The following is a 23,565-nucleotide window of genomic DNA, read 5'->3' on the forward strand; positions in this document are numbered from 1 at the left end:
ACGTGACAGAAGGTTCTGACAAGCTTGTAGTATCAATTCCCACCAAATGGACCAATGAGGAATCATTGTTCTCTGGGAGCTGATAGTCTCCAGTTTCCCATCTCTCGACATTGAGGTGCACATCTACACAGCCTTGAAGTCTGTAAAATCAAGTTTGTCTGGTACAACAGGATCTCTCCCATACCCAAGCTTCTTCATGTCTATGGCCAAAACCCACTTATGTTCGCGCTATCTAACAGTCGCCTATTCCAACTTAATGAACGCAATAAGACACCTGCAGAGGGGGAAGAATAGGAAACTTGCCACACATTGATAATGTGAAATACTTGCCACTTTGGCCTGGTTACAAGCTAGACCAACCTTTAGATTAAAAATGGCTCCCAAGCAAGTACAGTTAGCATGAGTAAATGCATTAATTACATTTAAGGAATGTTTAAATTGATCTACTAAATGTGAGTAAATTAATTATAATTTACCTAGATATATAGACGGCTCTTACTGCTGTAAATATAGCCACTTACCTCTCTTCTTTAATGTATTGCACCCATATTAATACTGTTAAATATACGTTGAGTATATAAATTGCATATAAATGGTGGAGCAATAAATGATGCTGCTCCAGTTGTAGTAGACTGATCATGTTGGGGTAGCCGCTGAAAGGCAGTGGAGTGGAAACAGTAGCCTGTAGTCAGTCAAATTGTTCGTTCATAGAGTAAAATACATGCGGTTATAAAAAAGAATTGCAATATGAGCTACTTTTATCATAGAAAAACTACTTCTGTAGGAGCTAATTTTCCATTGTTTTTCCCATAAAGAGGTTGGGAAACCTATTTCGGAAACAGCGAGCCATGGAATAGTAGATGTAAAATGTTAATTCATGGAAATAAGACTTGATTCTTCACTCCTGTGTTTTTTTCTGTCATTTGTGATAAATGATATGACTGTCTTGTTTTGTTTCTTATTTAGGACGCCAGCTGGTTGTCAAAGCTGTGAATCGTGTGTGGAAGGAATTTGTTCACCTGAAGAAACAAATTCTGGAGGAGCTTTTTAAAGTGCCACTTTTCACCAATGACCGTGGACAAATTGATATCTCGCAAATAAAGCCACTTATTGAGGAAGCAACTGCGAAATTTTGGCAAAGTTACTTAGGTAAAGTCTAAACTTTCCTGTTTCGAAAGAACCCATTTCCAAAGTGTAACTTTCTGACTTTTACTTAATAATATGTCCACAGCCTAAATGTATACAGATTAGAAATTGTTTTGCAACATGACTTTCATTTGTATTATAATTGCTTTAATTTATTTACATTGCGTTTGTTTGGATACTTTTCACTGATACAAATGATTTGTGAAATGAGGGTTACTCCTTTCCTAGTAATATGATCTGATCTCAAACTCTGAATATATTTCTCGATATTGTCTGTAGCTAGAACCTTTCCCATTTCGGTTATCTTCTCTATTTGGAATAAATCACTGACTCTTTTAGAGTTGACAGAGGTTTCCTGGAGTGCTCTTGGAATTCCTATGTAAATTAAATTCACGTTTGTGGAAATATGCTTGTGTATATTTGGCAATGTAAAGTCTCCCAACAAGTACAACTATATTTTCTCTCCATGGAGAATGTTTCTTCCCTCTCCCAAGAAACCTACCAATTTTCTGGGTGATCCTGGTCCAATCCAACACTGGAAACTGATTTACCCAGGCCTTTGACAGGAGAAAATCTCCCAATGATTTCGAAGTTGAGAATGGGCCAAGAAAAAGTTGGTGAATTCTTGCAACCCAACAGTTTGTGGGTGTGCACAAATTTTCCAGAGAATCGTCACCCTTTAACACCCACACCATGCCTATTGGAGCGCAGATTTGTAGGTTTAAGAAGAGTGTTCCCAGGTTTACATTTGACAGCTGATTAAGGGTTGAGGAGATGGCCCATTAGAAAATTGGCACTGTTATGGACTCTGGTTTTTGTCTCTAAGGGGTTGGGGAGTTGTTGAATATGGTAACAAAGCTTAGGTCACCAGGAAAGCCCATGACACCTCAAAGCCTTCCTGGACCACAAAGTGTGTCCAGGAAAGGCTTGAAGTGCTTCAGACAATCTGATTGGCAGTAGCGACCAATTAGATTATCATGAACACAGGAACAAATCGGACAAGGTGTCTAAAACATGTAGCCAGGATGGCTGTTTTTGGATCAATAATACGTGGCCCCTGCATTTAAGACATTTTTATTAGCATGAAACTAAATTGCGTTACTATTCAGCTTGTTGGTCCATAAAAACCACAAGGTACTGGGTAAGGGAAGGGAGATGCTGATGAGGATGTAAGTCAAATACAGAATGATCCCTGCCATACTAGATGCCAATTTCACATCTCACTAAATAAATCAACCTATCCTCAGTCTTGATATTAGATATGGGGAGACAAATTGATGACCTGCTCCAGAAAAGGCTTTGATGTGCCAAAGACAATCAGTGTGCTTTACTTTTAGTCTGCGACAGAGGTTCTTGACCCTTAAGTTCATTTGAGAAGTGTAGCTCACCATTCTCTGTTCACACACATTGATATAAACTGCCTGACTGGCAATTATGCCCACATGCTGTATAGTTCTTCTTTATAGTTAATTAATGCCATATGATTTTGCTTATTTTAGCTCAAGAAAAGAAAAGCATTAGTAAAGGTGAAACGTTCGCACCCAGCTCACAGTCCAAGCTTTCTCGAGTAAGCAGCGGGTTTGGTCTTTCCAAGTTAACTGGAGCAAGAAGAAACCGGAAGGAAAGCGGCCTTAACAAACACAACCTGTCCTTGCAGGTAGACAAAACAACTTAAATCTCACTATTGCATCATGTTCTGGAGTGCTCGCTGGAGCGTGTTATTTTGGCTTGCATGGCAGCAGGGTGTCAGATTTTGGGATTGGACCCCACTGTGAGGATGTGCATTGATTGGAACTCAAGACAGGTCGCTTCATTATAATACGATTAGCGCTGATTAAGAAGTCGATTTTTAGAAACAGGCGCAAACAACGTATACCCCATTTTATGTCATAGGGGCAGCCTATGTTGGGCCCATTTTAAAGCTCCTATGCAAGTAGAGAATAAAGAACTAAATGTAAGAGTCTGTTACCGGTTTGAAGATGTAAATGTAACATGAAAATGCACATGCACTATGCAAAGCATGTTCTTCTGTGTTGAAAGTGCTTCATTCTGTTTCAGGGTGCATGGCACTACTGCGGAATGGCACAGGTAGGTATATGGAGCTTTCTTTGCTGCTGCTTCCCCTGCAGAGGAGCTATAGTTATCCTTCCAGTTCTGTGTTACAAACCTTTCCACTTCTCTAGGATTGCTGTCCCCCAAATAATCATTTTAATCACTTAATAAGAACTCTATCCTACGCTTAAGTGGCTACTGGAACTCAGATTCCATCTTCCACCTCCCATTATATTTTTGTTCTTTTCTCGATTGCCCCTTTTGTTCCTCTGCTTCACCATTCTCTGTTTTCTGACCTACTGCATAGGCTTCAGTCACTGAGCTTTGGTGTAGCTCTTACTCGTAGGGTGCTAGCAAGTACCTCTCATTATCTTTCTGATTCACCGCCTGGCACAATCTCTGATCCTGCTTACCCACAAGTTTTCTTTCTTCTATCCTATCTAGATAGGATTTCCCTCTTAATAGGATACATCCTTAGAATTTCTAGTGTGCATTTAGAGCTGGGCAGTCTGTTCCTGTTTGTTCTGCACCACGCATCTGATGAGTTTTATGTTCTGCTTCTTCTCCAGTCTCTTCTGGAAGAATTTCATAATCCAATGCTTCTCCTGGTGTACTCTGTACGTATTGTTAGCATCAGCACTAATCAGACTGGAAGGGAAATTCCACATGCCTCTTATTTAATTTAAGGTTACAAGACTGCCAATTTGTTAGCACCTTTGAAGGGAGACAGGCGATCACTTGCATATAGTATAAAATATATTCACTTCTTAGACAAGGCCTGTTGTCATTATCAATGCTGATTATTCTACCTTACATACCGAGAGAGCAGTGTCCAACATTATCGACATATGAAAATTCTTATGGTTTTGAAATATCTGAGAACTGTGCAAAAGTGGTTCCCGCAATGTTATTGCTTCATTTTTATGAAGGGCTGGTACTGACTCAAAAGTTTGCTTAGACATGATCATTTCTCTGAACTTAATTTTGTGTGGTGCCGTTTTCCCCTGCTTTCTACAGGAAATTTCTCAGTGGATGTTTACTCACATCGCAGTGGTTCGGGACTTAGTGGATATGCAGTACAAAGAGCACTATGAGGTAAATTTTGGTGATGAGTTTCATTTTCTTTTAGTGTTGGCATTTACTTTCTCTTCCATACCCTCACAGATCTCATGGATGATGTGAATACATTTTTACAAGCTTTGTATGTGATTGGCTTCAAAATGAGTATCCAGTTTGGTAAGGCCTTATTTTAAAACAGATACTAAAAAATTGCATCTCCTGCTCAGCTTATTTATTTTAGTCATTTTTGCTGTAGCGATACTGAGGCCCAGAAGAGTGACCGAGTGCAGTACAGCAGCGTCTGTTTAAATTGTTTGTTAAACAATAGTGGTAGCAAAAGAGGGGCAATATAGAGAAGGAGACAATGGGGAAATTAAGGGTAAATGTATAGATATGTTAGCAATAGAAATAGTGTACGATAAAAGATGTATATGTATAGGAGTGGAATTGTGGGACGATGGTGGAATATACAAAAACTAAATAAATTGTATTTCAACTCTGGGCTACAAACAGTAGGTCAACAGTAAACTTGGGGGGGAAAAGCTGTTGATAACCCATATGAACAGGATGACCATTTATGTAACTTAAATGGTACAATAGTGTTGGAACAGGATTTAAAGGTGATGCTCCCTTCAGTGTGTTCCAACATTGTAAGCTTTGTAATTAATGTTCACTAGACAGGTCGATTTGAGACCCCCTGCAAGTATACAACTTGCAATGCAACCTATTAGTATGTAAGTTGCATAAAACATTACATATTAATTTGCAGAACAGTCAAGGTTTGTGAATGGGTATTAGTATGTCAAGCCCTTAAAGAGAAGCACCCACATAAGAGGCTCTCTTCGACCATAGTTGAATTGTTTCTAGGTGCCCCTTCCCTTCATATATTTCTGAATCATGGGTGCATCCGTAATGTTTGAGACCTAGGTGAGGAGTTGGGGGTCAATGTTAAGTTGTAATCTGCATTCATGGGTTGGTTAAGGTGTTTTTCAAATACTGTATACACAATGTTTGGCTTGTTAGAGATGTCTTCAACCCCTTCGCAAACAAAGCGATCCTTCAGAGCAGCAGACAGCAACGGAGATACACCTGCTTGCAAAGTTTTTTAATTGATGGCTAAACCCTCACATAATAAGTATTTCTCAGGACCACGTTCCAGTCTATTGTTTTGTGCCCACTGTGCAACTCTAGACAGAGACCAGCTGTATTAAAATTATCCTTGGTCTTGTTTCATTGGGAACCGTCCATCCCTAACTCTCAGGCCAGGACCCTTTCAGCCACAAATAAAGGCAATCCCAGACTCGTAACCTATTTGGACCTCACCTGTGAGGTGTTGCCATATGCTTGTGTTTTGTGAGATTCACATCAAAAAATTAATGCATTTATCTTTTATACTCTGACCTTATATACCCTTATTAATATATTCATTAGAGTATTAGTGGTACATAATACTGAAAAATGATACGCTACGAAGAAAAAGAGGCAGTCTATCTCAAAACTGAGAGCACAGTAAGCCAGTTAGTTTCACTTGGAAGGCTGCACACAATCCTTTATTGTTCTTTCCGGTAGTCTGCAGATCCTGGTATGGATAAGTCTTCATCCGTATACAGGGTTTAATTACTTGGAAGCAAACATCTAGCATATTGTTGAGACAACTGCAGCATTATGTTGAGAGCAGGTAATGAATAACGTACCTCTGATTGTGTTTAGGCACATGATTCACATACATTTTTCCTTAAAATTGCCTGGCAACTACTTGAGATTTTAGTCATAATTCAAACATCTTTGAGTTAATCTGGCAGATCTGAAGGAAGACATGTATTACTAAAGAGAAAAGTGGTAAAATGTGGTGATATTTTATTGATATACAGCAGTAATAACTGCAGTAGAAGAGAAATAACTCTGGCTCTGTGAGCCTGGAGCTTGTATTGATGGTGTGTTTTCCTGCTTCCTCAGTTACTGAGTATGTGACTGTTGCATATCTTGGTGAGTGGTACAATGCTGTTAACATGGGACTCAAATTAGCATGCTTTACACTATGGGATACTCTTACTCTTGCCTTCAGATCCTTTCCTGATTTTGTGGGTCTTGGGGTCTCGGTGGACACAGGGTGTTTGATATGGGTTAGGAGGAGCAGTAGCAGGCACCTTGGCTAAAGAGCAAAATACACTCACTGCACACTAGAAGAAAGACCAAAGATGTACAAAACTTAAGGATATGTTCACTGAAGTAGAGGCTCATGAGAAAGACCTGAAGAAAATTTGATCCCTGGTCTAAATGGGAGGATCAAGATGATTGAGTGCCTTCAACAAAAAACGATATGAAAATTCTATGGAAATCAAGATTGAATTAGCCAACTTCAATGCATGTTGAAGAAAAACTGTTCCAATCTGTTTGATAAAATGAAGAAGATGAAATGAAGAGTTTCAAGGGAGGAAGCCAGGCTAAGCAGTTATAAGAATGTTTGGCTATATCTATTTTAAAATACAAACCTTGAAAGTACCACACAAGATGCTGGAAACCAAACAGGATGACCCTAAAATCCCTAAAGGCATATTAACATGCACCTCTGGGGCATAGCTTTTTTAGTGACTGCCAAAGTTCTAATGTAGTTTATACCATTCCTTTTTTGACACATCCTATAAGAAAACAATTTAGAGCTTCGTTTGCAACTTGTTCGCCCCAAGTTTCTCACCAAAGGGTGACTTTTCAGATGGAAGAAAAATAGACTGAGGAGGCAAAGCAGATGCAGAGTACTGCATTCAGAGTCTTGGATGTATAACTATTTCAGGACATAGCACAGACAGATCTTCTCATGAAAAATATTTGAAAGAAGTCACTTCCTGGAAGGGAAAAGTGACATATGCCCATCTTTCTCCTACCTGGATTAAACTCTGCTTCCGTACCTAGAAAATATTATTTTTGGGCCTTGGTCCTTAGTCCTGCTACGCCTAATTGCTTCTACAGATACTCTTGAGTTGAGTGCACTTTATAAGAACATATAGATGCATTAGGATATGTAATTAAATATAATTTTAATTACAAAAAGGACAGAATCATGGAATCTGCTAATGAAGCTGCAAGGATACATAAAATTGTGTGAAGCAAATGAGGAATGTGGAAATGTGGATTTTCCTGATCAGTTATGTCCCCTATCTTGGACCCCAACGGTTCTATATGCATGTTACAAGTACATGTATGTTCCCTCCAGTTCCAGTTTCTAAGACGCAAACATATGTGTGTCTTCCGCCGACATGTTCTCTGTCAGATCCGCCATCAATGGGCTGGATATTCGATTCCTAAGTATGAAAGGCCACCGACTTTATATGGCTAAGTTACTCCATTTTTACAGTTCAGGCAAGTAGGCCCGATTCTGTCCTCAAAGCCTTTCCCTGCTCTCTGTCTCTGACAGCTTCAGCTTGAGCTCGCATCTGTATCCATGAACTTTGTCCTACTCCCTGTGCAGCTAACGGTGCCTGCCTCGGCCAGTTTTCGCCTGCCTGCCAAGAAGTTGTATTTCACCTTCGAATTATCTATTTTGCTCTTCAGCCGATGCATTCCTGTCAAGTGATTTAGGTAAACATTTCCTTTAGCTCACAAGCAAGGACTCAACCTTTCCGTCCTCCTGCAAGTGATTCATAGCCCTGCTGCCATGGAAAGTTTTCTGCCCCTCGCATCTCATATAGACACTTAGACGCTTGTACACGCACACACAGTTAGTATAGAATAGATTCTGTCCGAGAGTCCTTCCTTGTGGATAACATAGTTCTCCAAACATAGGATGGTAGATATGATTTGGGATTAGGTTGACTTGACCCCCCAGACTTCTCGTCTCCACATGTAGAGCTAAATGTCAAGTCCCCTTCACCCCCTAGTTGCACGTCAATTACACGTCATGCTGCTGCGCGCGCATCTATGCCAAGTATTATCTTATAGATCCACCTATGTCTGATAATGCAAACCAATCATGTTTCTTTTATTCCTTATTACGCCTAGTTTCGATTACGTACCTGTTTTGTCACTCTTCTTATCAAATGTTACGCCTTCTACATTCGTTTCATTGTAATGCACTTATTATAAAAATACATGTCTGTCAATAAATTATTGTACTTCACTTCCTGAACCCTCGTGGTGACGGAACCTGAAGGCCGCGACTCGAGTCGGCCATTTTGAATGGAATAAAGCCCATTTAGAAAACCTCTTATACCACGGATTCTGCCTCTTGTTATTTTGAGCTATTTTACTTTATTTTAGGATTCCGTATGAAATTCAGTCCGGTATTTTATTTACCACATAATGGCGCCCGAACAGGGACACTTTCTCATCTCACGCGCCGGCGGTGCGTTGCAGGCCCGGTCTCCTGCCACAGCTGGACGGACCATAAACGCGTACCAGCAGGATTTCCTGTAAGCTCCCTCCGGTCAAGCGGGGGCGACTGAGGCTGCGATCAACCCAGACGAGGCGGTGAGAAGTGCGAAGTATCCCGACCAGAGCCTAGCTGAGAGAGCAAGATCCGAGGTATACAGAGGCCCACCAGGTTTTCCGAAATCCCGATGTCCAGAGGGTCCGCTGTCCGCAGTTATCGAGTCCTGTCCATTCCCTGAGGCCTTCCGTTTCAAGGAGCTACTCGGTGAGTACCATCGCCGGGGAGGCGTGTTGACGCGCACATAGGTTGTGCCGGTCAAGACGGATTTGGGTACACAAATCCGGTCTGCACTGTTTAGCAGTGTATATGTACTGTTTAGCAGTATATCAAGTATTCCGAAGAATTCAGTTATTGTCAAGAATTCAGCGTGGTGATTAGTTAGGCAGACTGTCATCATTGTCGATCATTGTTACAATGTTTAATGTTTAATGTTTAAAGTGTTCAAAATATTGTAGTATGAATGACTGTTCATTGTTCACTGTTCATTTATTGTGTTTTTCGTATTAAGAAAATTCAAGAGTAAGTATCAGATCAGTTGTAAATATGCCGCTCTTCTCGAAGTTAAGACAGATTACTACCAGAAAAGGGGTGCTTGAAGAAGCAGTTCCTATTCCTCCTAGGGACACTCCAGGGCATTTTATGTACCATAAACATGGCTTAGATGCCATATTATTTCTTGATCTATGGGTAGATTATACCAAGGGATTACCGGAAAGTCAAAGGTGGCCCATAGCGGGAACCTGGGATGCAGAGTGCATCATGAAAGTGGAGGAAGAGTTATGGAAAAGAAAGGTCAGACAGTCACAGAAAGACGCTGTTGAGTTATGGCGTAAAGAATCTCATAGACGAACAGAAAAAGCACGTAGACAAGAAGAGAGGAGTAAAGAAAGTTCAAATAAAGTTCAAGAAAATCTATTAATTGAGGAAGGTATCCGAGTGAGATCAGAACAAGTAAATAGACAAAGAAATGCTCTTATGAATGGTATGTATCCCCTACTAGCCGAAGGATTACCTAAGGCTGCTCCAGAGATACCAAAAGACTTGCCACCCCCATTATTTCCAATTAAGGTACATCCAAAGGGGCTTCCCAGAACCGCAGAAGATGTTTTTCTTTCCTCATATCTAGATGACGCAGCTCCCGAGTATGCTAACGCCGCACCACATAGACCGTCTGGCGGAGGGGTTCAACGTCAGGATCAGGTATCTGTCCCCGTGCAACAGCAAGTTCCGACACAAGCGTCGGCAAGCACATCTGTTTCCGCATCTGTCTCCGCAGTCGACTCTACAGAGGTATCGACACCCATAGTTGCTGTGTCACGTTCAACGAACCCATTCACACCCGACGCCCCAGATAGGGCCACGGGAGGTGCTAGCAGTACTTTTACACCACCTAGAATAAATAAACTTGTCTTTCAAGAGTCAGCACATTCACGTACACCTAAATTCGTAAGTGAACGTACGCTTAAGGAACTCCTTGTAAATTGTAGATATGACCCGGTGGTTGGTAAAGAGGACGAAATGGTCCTGGCATCATTACGTATCAGGCGAGCCGCAGAGTATTTAGCGAGGTTACCAGGGATGACTACGCATCTAGACAACATATATCATTTTGTTCAAACAGGACGAGATCCAGGATGTATTAACAGAGCTATGGAATTCCAGAAAGTAGAGATACAGGGGGAACTGTTACGTTTCCTCATAAACTGTATGATCAGAAATCAAGATCGTCCGGGGGTAGACCCGAATGCAATGCTTATTCTTACAAGATGGAGTCAGAATATATCAGAAGGGAGACACGATAAGCAAAATTGTATAATAGCCATGTGCCGAAAAATCCGTAAAGAAATAGAGCGTATTCATGAAGAAAGACTGGGAACAGACGAGTTTGAGCAAGATGAAGTGTCCGAATCAGGGAATTCCGCAAGACAGTCAGAGACCATAGCCTATGTAGGCAGAGGAAGATCCTGTGAAAATACTAGATGTTTTCCTGACCCAATACATTCTGTATGCCCAAAAAACAGCAGAACGTATCCGACGCCTGTAATAAATCTGAAGTCTCCTGAACATTCGTTTCAAGCCGCAGATAAGATACTACGAGAACGAAGGGGTTACCACCTCCTCGATTCCATGGATGAGCAAGAATTAGCCAGATCAGCCGTTCACTGGATTGACAGTCCTGAAAAATACGGTGATGAGACCGTAGCACACACGTTTCTCAATCTCAGTACAGATGAACAACGCTTAGCTGGAACCTATATGATTCAGCAACTCCTCATATTATATAAGTGCCAACATGCTGACCCTGGTCCTTTACCTGATATATTAACGGAACTACTCACAAACAGATGGAGAGGTTCTAGTAATAAGCTAATTAAAGAGATATTAGTGTCACGTAAACAGTATGTCCTTTTTGTAAGTCCGGATTCTCTCTCGCTGCCCCACAGAGAAAGAGCACCGTACTATATGGATAGACAAAATCCTTTACGAGAAGTGCACCCAATAAAAGGCGAAGACAATGAGTTTCACCGTGTATTTGTTTACACACCCATATCAAAAATGGAATTATTAGAAATGAAGAAAGTAGTACCTAGTCATGACAAAGACCCAGCAGGTTTCCACCGAGAAATTAAAGACATGTTACTGATGGGAGAGTACACCTTTCCTGATATTATGACGATATTAAAGGTGCTTTTGCCTGCTGGCATTTATGAAAAACTGAAAGAAAAAGAGTGGGAAGTAGGAGACCAAAAGATAGACTGGACAGCATTAGCAGAGGAAGAAAGGAGCCGAACTGCAGGTTCGGGGCTCGGGGATAAAGTTAAACTGTTACCAGGTTTACTAGTACAGGTACTGCCACGTTTATTAACTACAAAAAAGGAAGATTGGGGTGCAATCACAGCCTGCAAACAAAAGCAAGATGAAGACACAAGCGATTATTATGCTCGATTTGAAAAATGTTTTGGTATAAATAGTGGTATAAAAGCAAGTAGTGACTCATATCCACATTTATTTGTGACAAAATTGGTGGAAAATGCATTGCCTCCAGTGAAGAATAGAATATTGAAATTCGAGAGTACCTGGCAAAGTAACACTCCGTCGCAAATGCTACAAATGTTACAGTATCATCACAATAGAATTAGGGATGAACAAGAACACGAGCATAGACGCATGAAGGATACAAAAATGAAAATGCTAGTTTCTCAGACAGTACCAGCAGATGGTCACAAAAAGGGTGTGACACATTCTGGTGATTCTGCAGTTCCTGTAAAAGGAACCTGCAATTACTGTAAACAACTAGGCCATTATGTACATGATTGTCCAGTCCTGAAACGTAATATAGCTACGGGTATTGCAAAAGAGAGACCACGATTAGTTAGACAAGATCAGAATGAACAAGGAGCTATGCAGCATGGACAGTCCATGCCAGTTCAGCAACAGTCCATGCCAGCCTCACAGCAACCCATACAGTTTGTGCCAGCTGCACCACCGTTGCCTGCTCCTGCCACACAAACAACAACACGACAAATGTATCAGACTGCACAGTATGAATACCCTGAATATCAGCATTACGCATGAACCAGCCTAGAGAGGGAAGTTGACTTACCGCTTATCGAGATTCCTGTAGATCAAGAAGGACCTTATGTACATAGTGAATTATTAGGTCAAGATAGAAAATTCTTACTCGATACAGGGGCAAGTCGAACAACTATAAAACGTAGTGAAGTTCCAGGGGCACCCCTCTCAGGCTCTCAAAATGTTTCCCTTGGTTTTTCAGGAAAACCTATTGTTAATGAAGTATCACAGCCTCTACCACTTACGATAGGACCTTTGACACGAACTACAGATTTATTGCTTACTAAATCATGCCCAGAAAATCTGTTAGGAATTAAAACTCTGAAAGCACTAGGAGCCATAATATGTTGTTCTCCGGAAGGAGTAAGGTTGTTTTTGCGGGATTTTAAAGGTCACTATGTGTCTAGAGACATGGATCCCCGACTACAGACTTTACCAGTACATCTATGGGCACAAGGCCCTACGGATGTTGGCTGCATGAACATTACACCCTATCGAGTTACATTGAAAGCAGGAGTGGTACTACCACGAATGCGACAATACAAGTTACCGCATGATGCTGTAGTGGCTTTGCTGAAAATCATTGATGAGCTGATTGCCCAGGGAGTAGTTATAGAAACAGACTCCAATATATGTAATTCACCGATAATTCCGATTCTTAAACGAACTGACCCTACTGCCCCACCAGTATACCGATTGGTTATTGATTTGCGTGAACTAAACAAGTGTATTGTACCACAATTCCCTGTGGTCCCTGATATATCATCATTGTTGACAGCAATTGATTCCGAAGCAACATTCTTTACTGTAATTGATCTCAAGAATGCTTTTTTCAGCGTCCCAATAGATCCGGAAAGCCAATACTTGTTCGGATTCAGTTTAAATGGGCGCAGCTTTAAATTCTCACGCGCTCCCCAAGGATTCACAGAAAGCCCCAGCATCTATAGCCAAGCACTGAAACGAGAACTTGACAGTATCCACATGCCAGTCAATACTGCACTGCTTCAATATGTCGATGATCTGCTGATCACCGCAAGAAGCGAGCCAGAATGTGAAAAGGCTTCTCTGACAGTTTTACATTTCCTAGCCGACAAGGGGCACAAGGTGTCCCCTTCTAAGCTGCAATTCTGTGTTCAGCGAGTTATTTATCTTGGTCACTCGCTGTCCAAGGAGGGAAGGCAGCTTACACCAGATCGCATCCAGTTAATTGCTAACATGTCAATACCCCAGACACAGAAGGAGGTGCGGGCTTTCATAGGCCTCACTTCATATTGTAGGCAGTGGATCCCTCAGTACGCATTTCTAGCAAAACCACTCATTCAGTTAACCACACAGGAGGCAGCCACATCGACTGTTCTCCCTTGGACTCAGGAACATACACAAGCTTTTGAAAGCCTAAAGGAAGCTTTATGTCAAGCACCTGTTTTAGCAACGCCATGTTATAGCAAACATTTTACACTTTTTGTTACAGAACGCGAAGGTACTGCCTTGTCAGTACTCACTCAGGATCAAGCAGGATCACGCAAGCCATGTGCTTATTTTTCCAGTACATTAGATCCCGTAGCTCAGGCTTTGCCTGCATGCCTGAAATCAGTGGCAGCGACAGCTTTAGCAATCAGACAAAGCGATGCCATAGTATTAGGACACCCATTGACAGTACAAGTACCACATGCAGTAGAGGTTCTTGTGAACCGAACACAAACACAACACTTGACCATAGCAAGACTTACCGGTTATGAACTGACATTGTTTCAACCACACATAGAGATCCGACGGTGTAATACATTGAATCCTGCTACACTATTACCTGTAATTGGAACAGACCCACTAGCTCATGATTGTGTTGAAATCATTGAAATAAAGACGAAACCTAGACAAGACTTGACAGACGTTCCATTGTTAGATCCAGACCTGACGTTGTATGTAGACGGATCGTGCATGAGAGCAAGTACAGGAGACTTAGTGGCCGCGTATGCAGTCACAACAGACACTGAAGTTATTGAAACAAATTGTATAGATACTTTGTCAGCCCAAGCAGCAGAACTTATTGCTCTAACACAAGCCTGTATTCAAGCCACAAATAAGAAAGTTAATGTATACACTGACTCACGTTATGCATTCGGAGTTGTACACGACTTCGGCGTGCTGTGGCGAGAGAGAGGTTATTTAACCTCCCATGGTGCCCACATTCAGCACGGACCCCTCATTCATGCTTTGTTAGACGCAATACATCTACCCACTGCTATATCGATTATGAAATGTAAAGCACACACGAAGGTTACTGATACCATTTCTCAAGGCAATGATTTAGCTGACAAAACAGCTAAACAGACTGCTCAGAATCGCACATTAGACATGACAAAGCCAATAGTTCAGACACCAACACAGTGTATGACAATTAAGGACCCCGCACTTGACGTAATTGACATACAGACACATGCCACAGCAGAAGAAATAAAGAAGTGGACTGAACTAGGAGGGATCCAGACAGATCAAGGATGGATGACGAAGGAGAAATCTGTATGGTTTCTCCCTGATTCCATGGTTCAAGCCATTATAGCTACAGTTCACAGTCCAGCACATTTAGGAGAGAAGGCTATGCTAGACAGCATTCAGCACATTTGGTTCAATAAACATTTACGAGCAGCAGCTAAACAAAAAGTTCGTACCTGTATGATATGTTGTCAGTTTAATCCAGGAAAGAGTGTTCCCGTAGAGCAGGGTGGATTTCAGCCTCCTGACCATCCTTTTGAAGTCCTCCAGATGGATTATATTCAGATGGAACGTTGTCGAGGATTCAAATATGTTCTCGTAGTTGTCTGCGCTCTCTCCCGTTGGACAGAGGCGTATCCCGTATCAGATTACACTGCCCCGACTACTGCCAAGCAGCTAATTAGAGAATTCTTCCCACGGTACGGTTTACCACGTGTTGTATATTCAGATAACGGTCAGCCTTTCTCATCCGAATTAATGAAACATGTCTCACTCTTGTTGGGATATCAGTGGAAATTCCACTGTGTCCGACACCCCGAGGCAGCAGGTCTCGTGGAACGACATAATCAACTTTTAAAAATCAGATTGTCTAAAATATGTCAGGAAAAGGGTGTGGACTGGATAGTAGCCTTACCAGTTGCGCTATTTTACATGAGGATGGTAGCACACTCTCGAACAGGGCTATCGCCTTATGAGGTGATCTTTGGTAGGCCACCGAATATGTGGGGGACGCCTATACCCCGTAAAATAACTGATGTTGACTGTAATATGCTGACAGATTACCTGGCTTCCTTGATGTCTGCACTACAATCTTGTCGTTCACAGGTAGTCGCAGCTTTTCCTGACAACACCGAGGTGAAACCTCATGACGTAATTCCCGGCGATTATGTTCTCGTCAGGAATTTTGATCGGAAAACCCAACTGGAGCCAAGGTGGAGGCTTCCTAAGTTGGTCCTGCTGACGACCAGAACAGCTGTGAAGATCGAAGGGAGGAAAGGCTGGGTGCACTCCAGCCATATAAAAAAAATTTCATGGACTTCCTCCTGACACAAACAGTACTCCCCGTGTGTCTTCCCCATTGACTCAAAGCTACCTTTGGCTGAGGCCAGTAGCACCGAACTCTATAAACAGAAACTCAGGTCCAGATCTAAACTGTCGGACGATTTGATTGTTTAAGTCCTCTCCAAGGTGAAGCGGTTGAATCTGTCCCGACATGTATCCCTTAGGTCTGAATCATGTAGAGTCCAGAATCATAATGAAACGACATGCTTATTGTAAATCACTGCGTAGCCACTGTATTGTGACTTTATTAATTTTGTTTTTCTTGAGTTTTTTAATAGTTACTGCAAGTATATTGTTGCATATGTATTATCCTGTTTCTAAACGTGCTTTCAATATAACTGATGAACATTCTTTTAGTGACTTACCCCCACATGAGTTGTCCTATAGACTTGCGCTGCGCAATAACACATTCATTAGTATGTTACATCATTTCCATCAGACTAGTAATGCCACCAATTGTTGGGTGTGTGGCCGACTTCCTCCCTATCAGAATAACAAAGGAGTTCTGCCTTTCTTTCCACATCCGTTCACACACAATGGCTCCTGTGGAGCATGGTTTAGTTTATTAAATTCCATAGACCCAGACACAGCAGTTTATCAACAACATTGGATATGGGGAAATTTGAATCTAGTTTTATTCAAAGTCTGTCACCCTAATAAGGAGGGTCACCCCAGTAGAACAGGAACTGATTTAGAAAATGAAGTGTATAAATTAGGTAATTTTACGCCTAATCTTATGATTTTGAATGTCAAATCCGAAGTTGAACTAATTCTGCCCACTATGTCAGTATTTCCAGTTAAGGGTGAATTATGTGTGAGAAAAGTTGGTTCCATACATATGGGCCATAGCCAATGCGTTACTATAGTAGAGTATAGTGATCAAGGTAAATCTTCATTTAGAGCTTCTCGCCATTCTTACTTCATATGTGGCCAGACGGCATATATGCGTCTGCCCCTAGATTGGGATGGTACCTGTTACATAGCATTCCTTTTGCCACCTGTTTTCCTAGCTCCCCCTGATTATTATCGAAATGTTCATTTAGTACACAATAGAGAGCGAAGAGATCTCCCAATTGTCGATTATACTGAGACAGCATGGGACAAATATGTAGATTTCAATAAAGGTATCTTTCCCTATATAGGTACTATATCAAATAGTAAGCTGATACGCAGACTCACCAAGACTCTTGAAGCTGTAGTAAACGAGACTATAGCCGCCCTAGGCAATCTGACAGAGGAACAATCAGTGATGAGAATTGTTGTTCTCCAGAATCGTCTTGTCCTTGACGTCATCCTGGTCGATAGGGGCGGAGCTTGCAGGGTCATCGGATCCAGCTGCTGCATATTCATACCAGAAAATTCGCCATCTGTATATAAAGCTATAACACGCCTTCATAAGATTGTAAGCCAGATACACGAGAATCCAGGCACTTGGACGTGGTCCGGGTGGTTTTGGAGTGTGATATCAGCCTGGGGATGGAGAGTTCTATCCTTCCTAGGTATTGGCCTTCTCATACTATTCAGTTGCTGTCTATGTCTACAATGTGGACCAGCGATTTGTGGTCTGTGTGCCACATCGTGTATTCCACCACCAAGGTCTCGTTCAGAATGCCGGAAGAAGAAGGAAGAAGAAATGATGCTCCATGAGCAAATCGATGGAATGATGAAGATTGATGTCTCTTGAAGGGCAAGAAGGGGACAAGGAGGGAATGTGGAAATGTGGATTTTCCTGATCAGTTATGTCCCCTATCTTGGACCCCAACGGTTCTATATGCATGTTACAAGTACATGTATGTTCCCTCCAGTTCCAGTTTCTAAGACGCAAACATATGTGTGTCTTCCGCCGACATGTTCTCTGTCAGATCCGCCATCAATGGGCTGGATATTCGATTCCTAAGTATGAAAGGCCACCGACTTTATATGGCTAAGTTACTCCATTTTTACAGTTCAGGCAAGTAGGCCCGATTCTGTCCTCAAAGCCTTTCCCTGCTCTCTGTCTCTGACAGCTTCAGCTTGAGCTCGCATCTGTATCCATGAACTTTGTCCTACTCCCTGTGCAGCTAACGGTGCCTGCCTCGGCCAGTTTTCGCCTGCCTGCCAAGAAGTTGTATTTCACCTTCGAATTATCTATTTTGCTCTTCAGCCGATGCATTCCTGTCAAGTGATTTAGGTAAACATTTCCTTTAGCTCACAAGCAAGGACTCAACCTTTCCGTCCTCCTGCAAGTGATTCATAGCCCTGCTGCCATGGAAAGTTTTCTGCCCCTCGCATCTCATATAGACACTTAGACGCTTGTACACGCACACACAGTTAGTATAGAATAGATTCTGTCCGAGAGTCCTTCCTTGTGGATAACATAGTTCTCCAAACATAGGATGGTAGATATGATTTGGGATTAGGTTGACTTGACCCCCCAGACTTCTCGTCTCCACATGTAGAGCTAAATGTCAAGTCCCCTTCACCCCCTAGTTGCACGTCAATTACACGTCATGCTGCTGCGCGCGCATCTATGCCAAGTATTATCTTATAGATCCACCTATGTCTGATAATGCAAACCAATCATGTTTCTTTTATTCCTTATTACGCCTAGTTTCGATTACGTACCTGTTTTGTCACTCTTCTTATCAAATGTTACGCCTTCTACATTCGTTTCATTGTAATGCACTTATTATAAAAATACATGTCTGTCAATAAATTATTGTACTTCACTTCCTGAACCCTCGTGGTGACGGAACCTGAAGGCCGCGACTCGAGTCGGCCATTTTGAATGGAATAAAGCCCATTTAGAAAACCTCTTATACCACGGATTCTGCCTCTTGTTATTTTGAGCTATTTTACTTTATTTTAGGATTCCGTATGAAATTCAGTCCGGTATTTTATTTACCACAGGAAGACTAGACAAAGCCACTCAAGCGTCTGAGATGTGCGAGACCTTCTACTTGTAAACAACAAACAAAGCCAAATCAAGAAAAATAATGCAATAGAAAATTAAATGAATATTGTGTAACTGCAGATGTGAGAGAGTGATGAAGCGTTATATTTTACTTATCATAATGTAAATCGGCATTAGACTGGTAATGGTGAGGCAGCTGGTTGAACTCTCCTTTCAGTGTTAAAATGTATTCAGTTTCCTGCAGTAAGAATATATATTGCCACGTCTGGACATACTACAATAATTATTAATTGTAATGGTCTAAAGGTATATGATTTACGTGCTCTTAGTGGGTAGGAGATCATCCTCACTGGTCACAGTTTGATCTATGTTATGTTAATTGAATTTAATATAGCGCAAGACTCACCTGTGGGTATCTCAGCACTTTACTCTTTCATTGGGGGAAGTATTCTAGAGAAGGGGATGGAATTATGAGCAGTGGGCAAAGGAAGAAATATATATTGTGAGATACATATTTTGGAGGACCAAGTTGAGAAAAAATGCACTTCACTTTTTTATCTCAGTCAGTCAACTAATCATTGTTTTCGAATAGCTTACAGCAATAAAAGAGTACATCCAAAATTCAAAAGGCATTTAAAATATAATAGACAATATAAAGTAAACTTCATGACAATAAAAATTCATAATCAGCGCAGCATGGCACTAATTGGCAAATAAAAAACAAGAATGAAATTATGGAACGGAAACCGTATATTAACATAAAAAAACATATGTTGTTCTTTAAAACAATGTCCCTAAAAGCCATGATATACATACATAAACAGTTCATTAAAAATCAGATTAGAATTTTAAAAATCATTTCCCAACCAAATTTCGCAGGCGGATAGCCGTGGAAATATATCTGTAAACCATTAAACACGTATATTCATAATTTAAAAGCTGGAGGTGGTATAGGGCTGGCCGGCCGACACTTCCAGATATTTAAACATTTTAGTAGGGGGATAAAAAAATCCCGCCTCTGTTTAGTATAAAGTTGACAAAAAATTAGGAAATGCAGCGTATTCTGTAATTATTTAGAATCACAAGGGCATAGATCCAGTTTAGCATCACAGTAAGTTTTGCGAGGATAGGAGACTAAAATGTGTGCGATGCTAAACCTGAATCTAATAAGATAAAACATTTTTGCATGACAAAAATAAAAAGAGAGATAGGGCTCGACACTTGGAGAGGGTACTAAAGTCAAATATTCTAAAACTCTCTTTTTCCCTATCTCCGGGTGCTCACTAGACAACTTTTAAAAAGATAAAAGATCCATTTTCAACTGAATTTTTGAGATCCTAGCAATACGTTCTGGGTTGTAAAAATCCACCAGCCCTACTGCCTTTTTATATAATTGAGCCATGGTATCTTCTGCATATGATCGAGTCTAAAACAGTCCAATAAAATTGCACGATTAAGGGCCAGCTGATCTTTTGCCCAAACTGAATGCCATAATAAAATTGGGGCAATTTGTATACTATGGGTTAAGGGAGTCAAGCCAAGTTCCTTATGACAGAAGAGAATGGGGAAGACCACTTGGAACTGTTAATTAACGTCTCAAGTACTTATTCTTAGCTACCTGAAGTCGTACCGGGTTACAAAAGCCCCACACTCCAGCCCCATTCAAAATGACAGAGCACGAGCGATCCTTGTAGATATTAATTATTGAGTCAATGGGTCTTGGACCTAGTATCTTTGTGAACCTAAACAACGCTTCAGAATTTGGGTTAAAACTACTAACCCTTGTTTCAACTAAATGGTGGCAAGTACTTTTCTGGTCAAAAGGGATTCCCAGATACAAAAAAGTTGGGACATGGGACAACCTGTCATTATTAATAAAACATGATTTTAAAAGAGGGGCAGATTTGTCTGGCACCATAGTATAAGACTTGGTCGTATTAGTCTTTAGACCCAAATCATTCATAAAATCATTGAATCTAGTGACAAGCTTTTACAGACCCACACTGATTCTGGACATTAACACGCAGTCATCGGCATTAAGTAATGCCGGAAGATTTCTGGTGCCTATCTAGGGGATGTCAACATGCCATTGATTAATATAGCTTTCTAAATCATTAATATAAAGACAAAATAATAAGGGGGCTAGGACGCACCCTTGACGAACCCCACGATTAATTTTAATGGGAGTGGTGTTCCCATTCGGCTCATATCTTACTCTCCCCAGTCATATCCAGGTGCATCTGAGCTAGAAAATGAACTAAGGGTAGATCAATGCCCAGGTCCAGCATTTTTTTTCCATAGTTTCCCTCTTTGCACCCAGTCAAAAGCCGATGTAAGATCCATGAACCCGAGATAAAGAGAACCGTTCTTGGCTATTGTGTACTTACTTATGACCAGGTGGAGGTTGAGACACTGTTCAACAGTTCCCAGGTCCCTCCTGAAGCCATATAATGTATTTCATAAAACTTCCCACTTTCAGTTGCCCAAGTCTCCAGACGATCTAAAATGACCCTGCCCATCAATTTGCAAGTACAATCAATTAATGAGATTGGGCAATAACATTTTGGGTCTGACCTGTCCCCTTTTTTAAAGTTGGGAACTATAATCACGGTGGCCCAAGATTGTGGAGGGCCCTGGTAAGTTATATAGCTTAAAATATTGGTCAGCAGAAGAAGCCAGAGGGAAGTATTGGCTAGAAAAAGATCGGCAGGGACGCCATGTGGGCCAGATGCCTTATTCTTTATAGTCTGGCTTAAGGCCTTTTCTACTTCCTCAAGCGTTGGGCGTGCCAGCTCTAAAATTCCCTGACCATTTTCCTTGTCCCTATCATTTGAGATGGAACAGTGCTCACCATTATTACTATATAGGCTGGAAAAGTATTTTACCCAATTTGTGGCATCAATGCTACTATTGTGGGAGCTTTGGAAAAAAGTTGAATTAACACTTTTCCAAAAAAGGTCTCGGTCTTTATTGAGACTTGCTTCATGCAATTGTTTCCATGCCTCTTTTCTTATGTCCAATTTACGTTTCACAATAGTCCGTTTGTATTCATTTCGAAAATGTTTTACTGCTAAATTATCCCTGTTTTCTTTCTCAGTGCCTTGATAAGTTGCTATGAGATTGTGAGCAGTCACTGTTGAACCATTTATGAGACCTCTGGGATCTCTGTCTCCTGTCACCTTGTAAAACATAATTAATGGTCTTGGTTATTTCAGCGAAAGCCCTTAACATAGACAGGAGATTTATTCTACTTTCTAGACACTCCAGAATTTGTGCCTTATTGGTAGTCTAAATCTGATGAAGAAGGAAGTCTGGATCTACCAGGGACCACTTGCGCCAGAGACCTTTGTTTTTATTATGAGTTATAGGGTGTAGATTTGATTTCCTAGAGGAATAGCAAATCTCGGTCTCTAAACGAATAGCTAGGGGAAAGTGGTCACTGAAACAAACCTTTAAAATTGAAAATGACACAGAGTGAGGTTTAAAATATTCGGAAAGGGCAATAAAGTCAATGAGGCTACGTTGTCCTCTGCCTATAAAAGAGACATGGTCTAAACCCACTGGTTGGATAAGATCTATTGTTACAAAAAGTGAACATTTCGAGAGCAGGGAGTTACAAATATTCCCACAACAATTATGGTCAAAGTGACAACCACCCATCATTTCCCCAACTACTAAACAACATGCAGACTGCTTTGATAAAGGACATAATCTACAATTAAAATCTCCCCCCACCAAAGTACAATAAAATCAGTTTTTAGTTCCTGCATATGTTACTCTCTAATTATATAAAATGTTAATAATTTGAAAATGTGGTGAGTCAAGCTGTGTCTTGCCAACTTTGTCTGCTAGTGTGGTTGCTACAAAGGTAAGTAGGCCTCCCTTAAGATGGCCGCACACTGCATCACCTGCCGGAGTATGTATGGAAGCGTAACCATCAAAGTGTACTATCTCTCTCATCCAGGTTTCCTGAAGGCATATAATGCTAAAGTCTTTTACAAGGCTGAGCCAGACCTCATTCCTTATCTGGTTTAATAAACCTACAATATTCCAAAACAAGCCTTCATAAACAATTGTACTATTATAACCAGAAGGGGTGCTCCGGCTACTCGCATGGCCAACGATCCGACAATCATCCCGAAATTTCCGGGCTGTATTAGGGGATGTCATCTATTGGTCCATGTCTACTGATGGAGTATTTATAGTTTCCACTGGGAATACAGTTGCCGAATCAGGCATAATAGTTTTTCCCACATGTGCTGGGCCATTAGTCACTGGTATATCAATGCTACCCTCAGCATCTATCGCAATTAGGTCACAGTTAATATCCAATGTAGTTCCCAGCACCCACTGATGTAGTCAATCCACCTGTTCAAGGGGAGAAAATCGATTAGAAGTTGAAATAACAAAATACTGCGGGGCACTGTGATTTCCATAATGTAGCCTCTACTCCACCTGTGTGCAAGGTTTATAAAAATAACCAAGATAGAACCAATAGCATTTCTACGCTTGGAAAGCCTTTCCATGAGGGAGTATGTGGGAAAGTGCCATCTTTCTTGCATGGTATGCCCCCACCTTTTGCTGAATTGCTGAATGTACTTTGACTGAGTGTGCCCTGGACTCCTGCCAGTCAGGTGCCCAGGGCCTATGTTCCTTCCCTAAAAACCTCAAACCCAAATTGACAAACCCTGGCCACATGTCAGCCCCTGGTAAATGGTACCCTAGCTACCCAGGGCCTTGTGACCAGGGAAGGCCTCTAAGGGCTGCAGCACTTATTGTGCCGCCCTTAGAGGCCCTGTACGCTAACACAAACACACTGCCCTTGCAGGCTGAGTGTCTGGGTGCAAGACTAAACAAAGAG

General features: G+C 41.3%; 1 protein-coding gene across 10 annotated transcripts in view; it reads left to right on the forward strand.

Moving 5' to 3' along the window:
- Positions 1–23,565, forward strand: part of WDFY3 (WD repeat and FYVE domain containing 3) — a 1,391,721-nt gene that overhangs the window by 879,992 nt on the left and 488,164 nt on the right. For all 10 annotated transcript variants that reach the window (XM_085636566.1, XM_085636564.1, XM_085636563.1 and 7 more), the window contains 3 exons: positions 967–1,149; positions 2,646–2,803; positions 4,216–4,293. In XM_085636566.1, the coding sequence (XP_085492692.1) occupies positions 967–1,149; positions 2,646–2,803; positions 4,216–4,293 (419 nt within the window). The remainder of the gene's footprint in view (positions 1–966; positions 1,150–2,645; positions 2,804–4,215; positions 4,294–23,565) is intronic.

The sequence above is a fragment of the Triturus cristatus genome, chromosome 2_1 (genome assembly GCF_964204655.1).
Source record: "Triturus cristatus chromosome 2_1, aTriCri1.1, whole genome shotgun sequence".
NCBI lineage: Eukaryota > Metazoa > Chordata > Amphibia > Caudata > Salamandridae > Triturus > Triturus cristatus.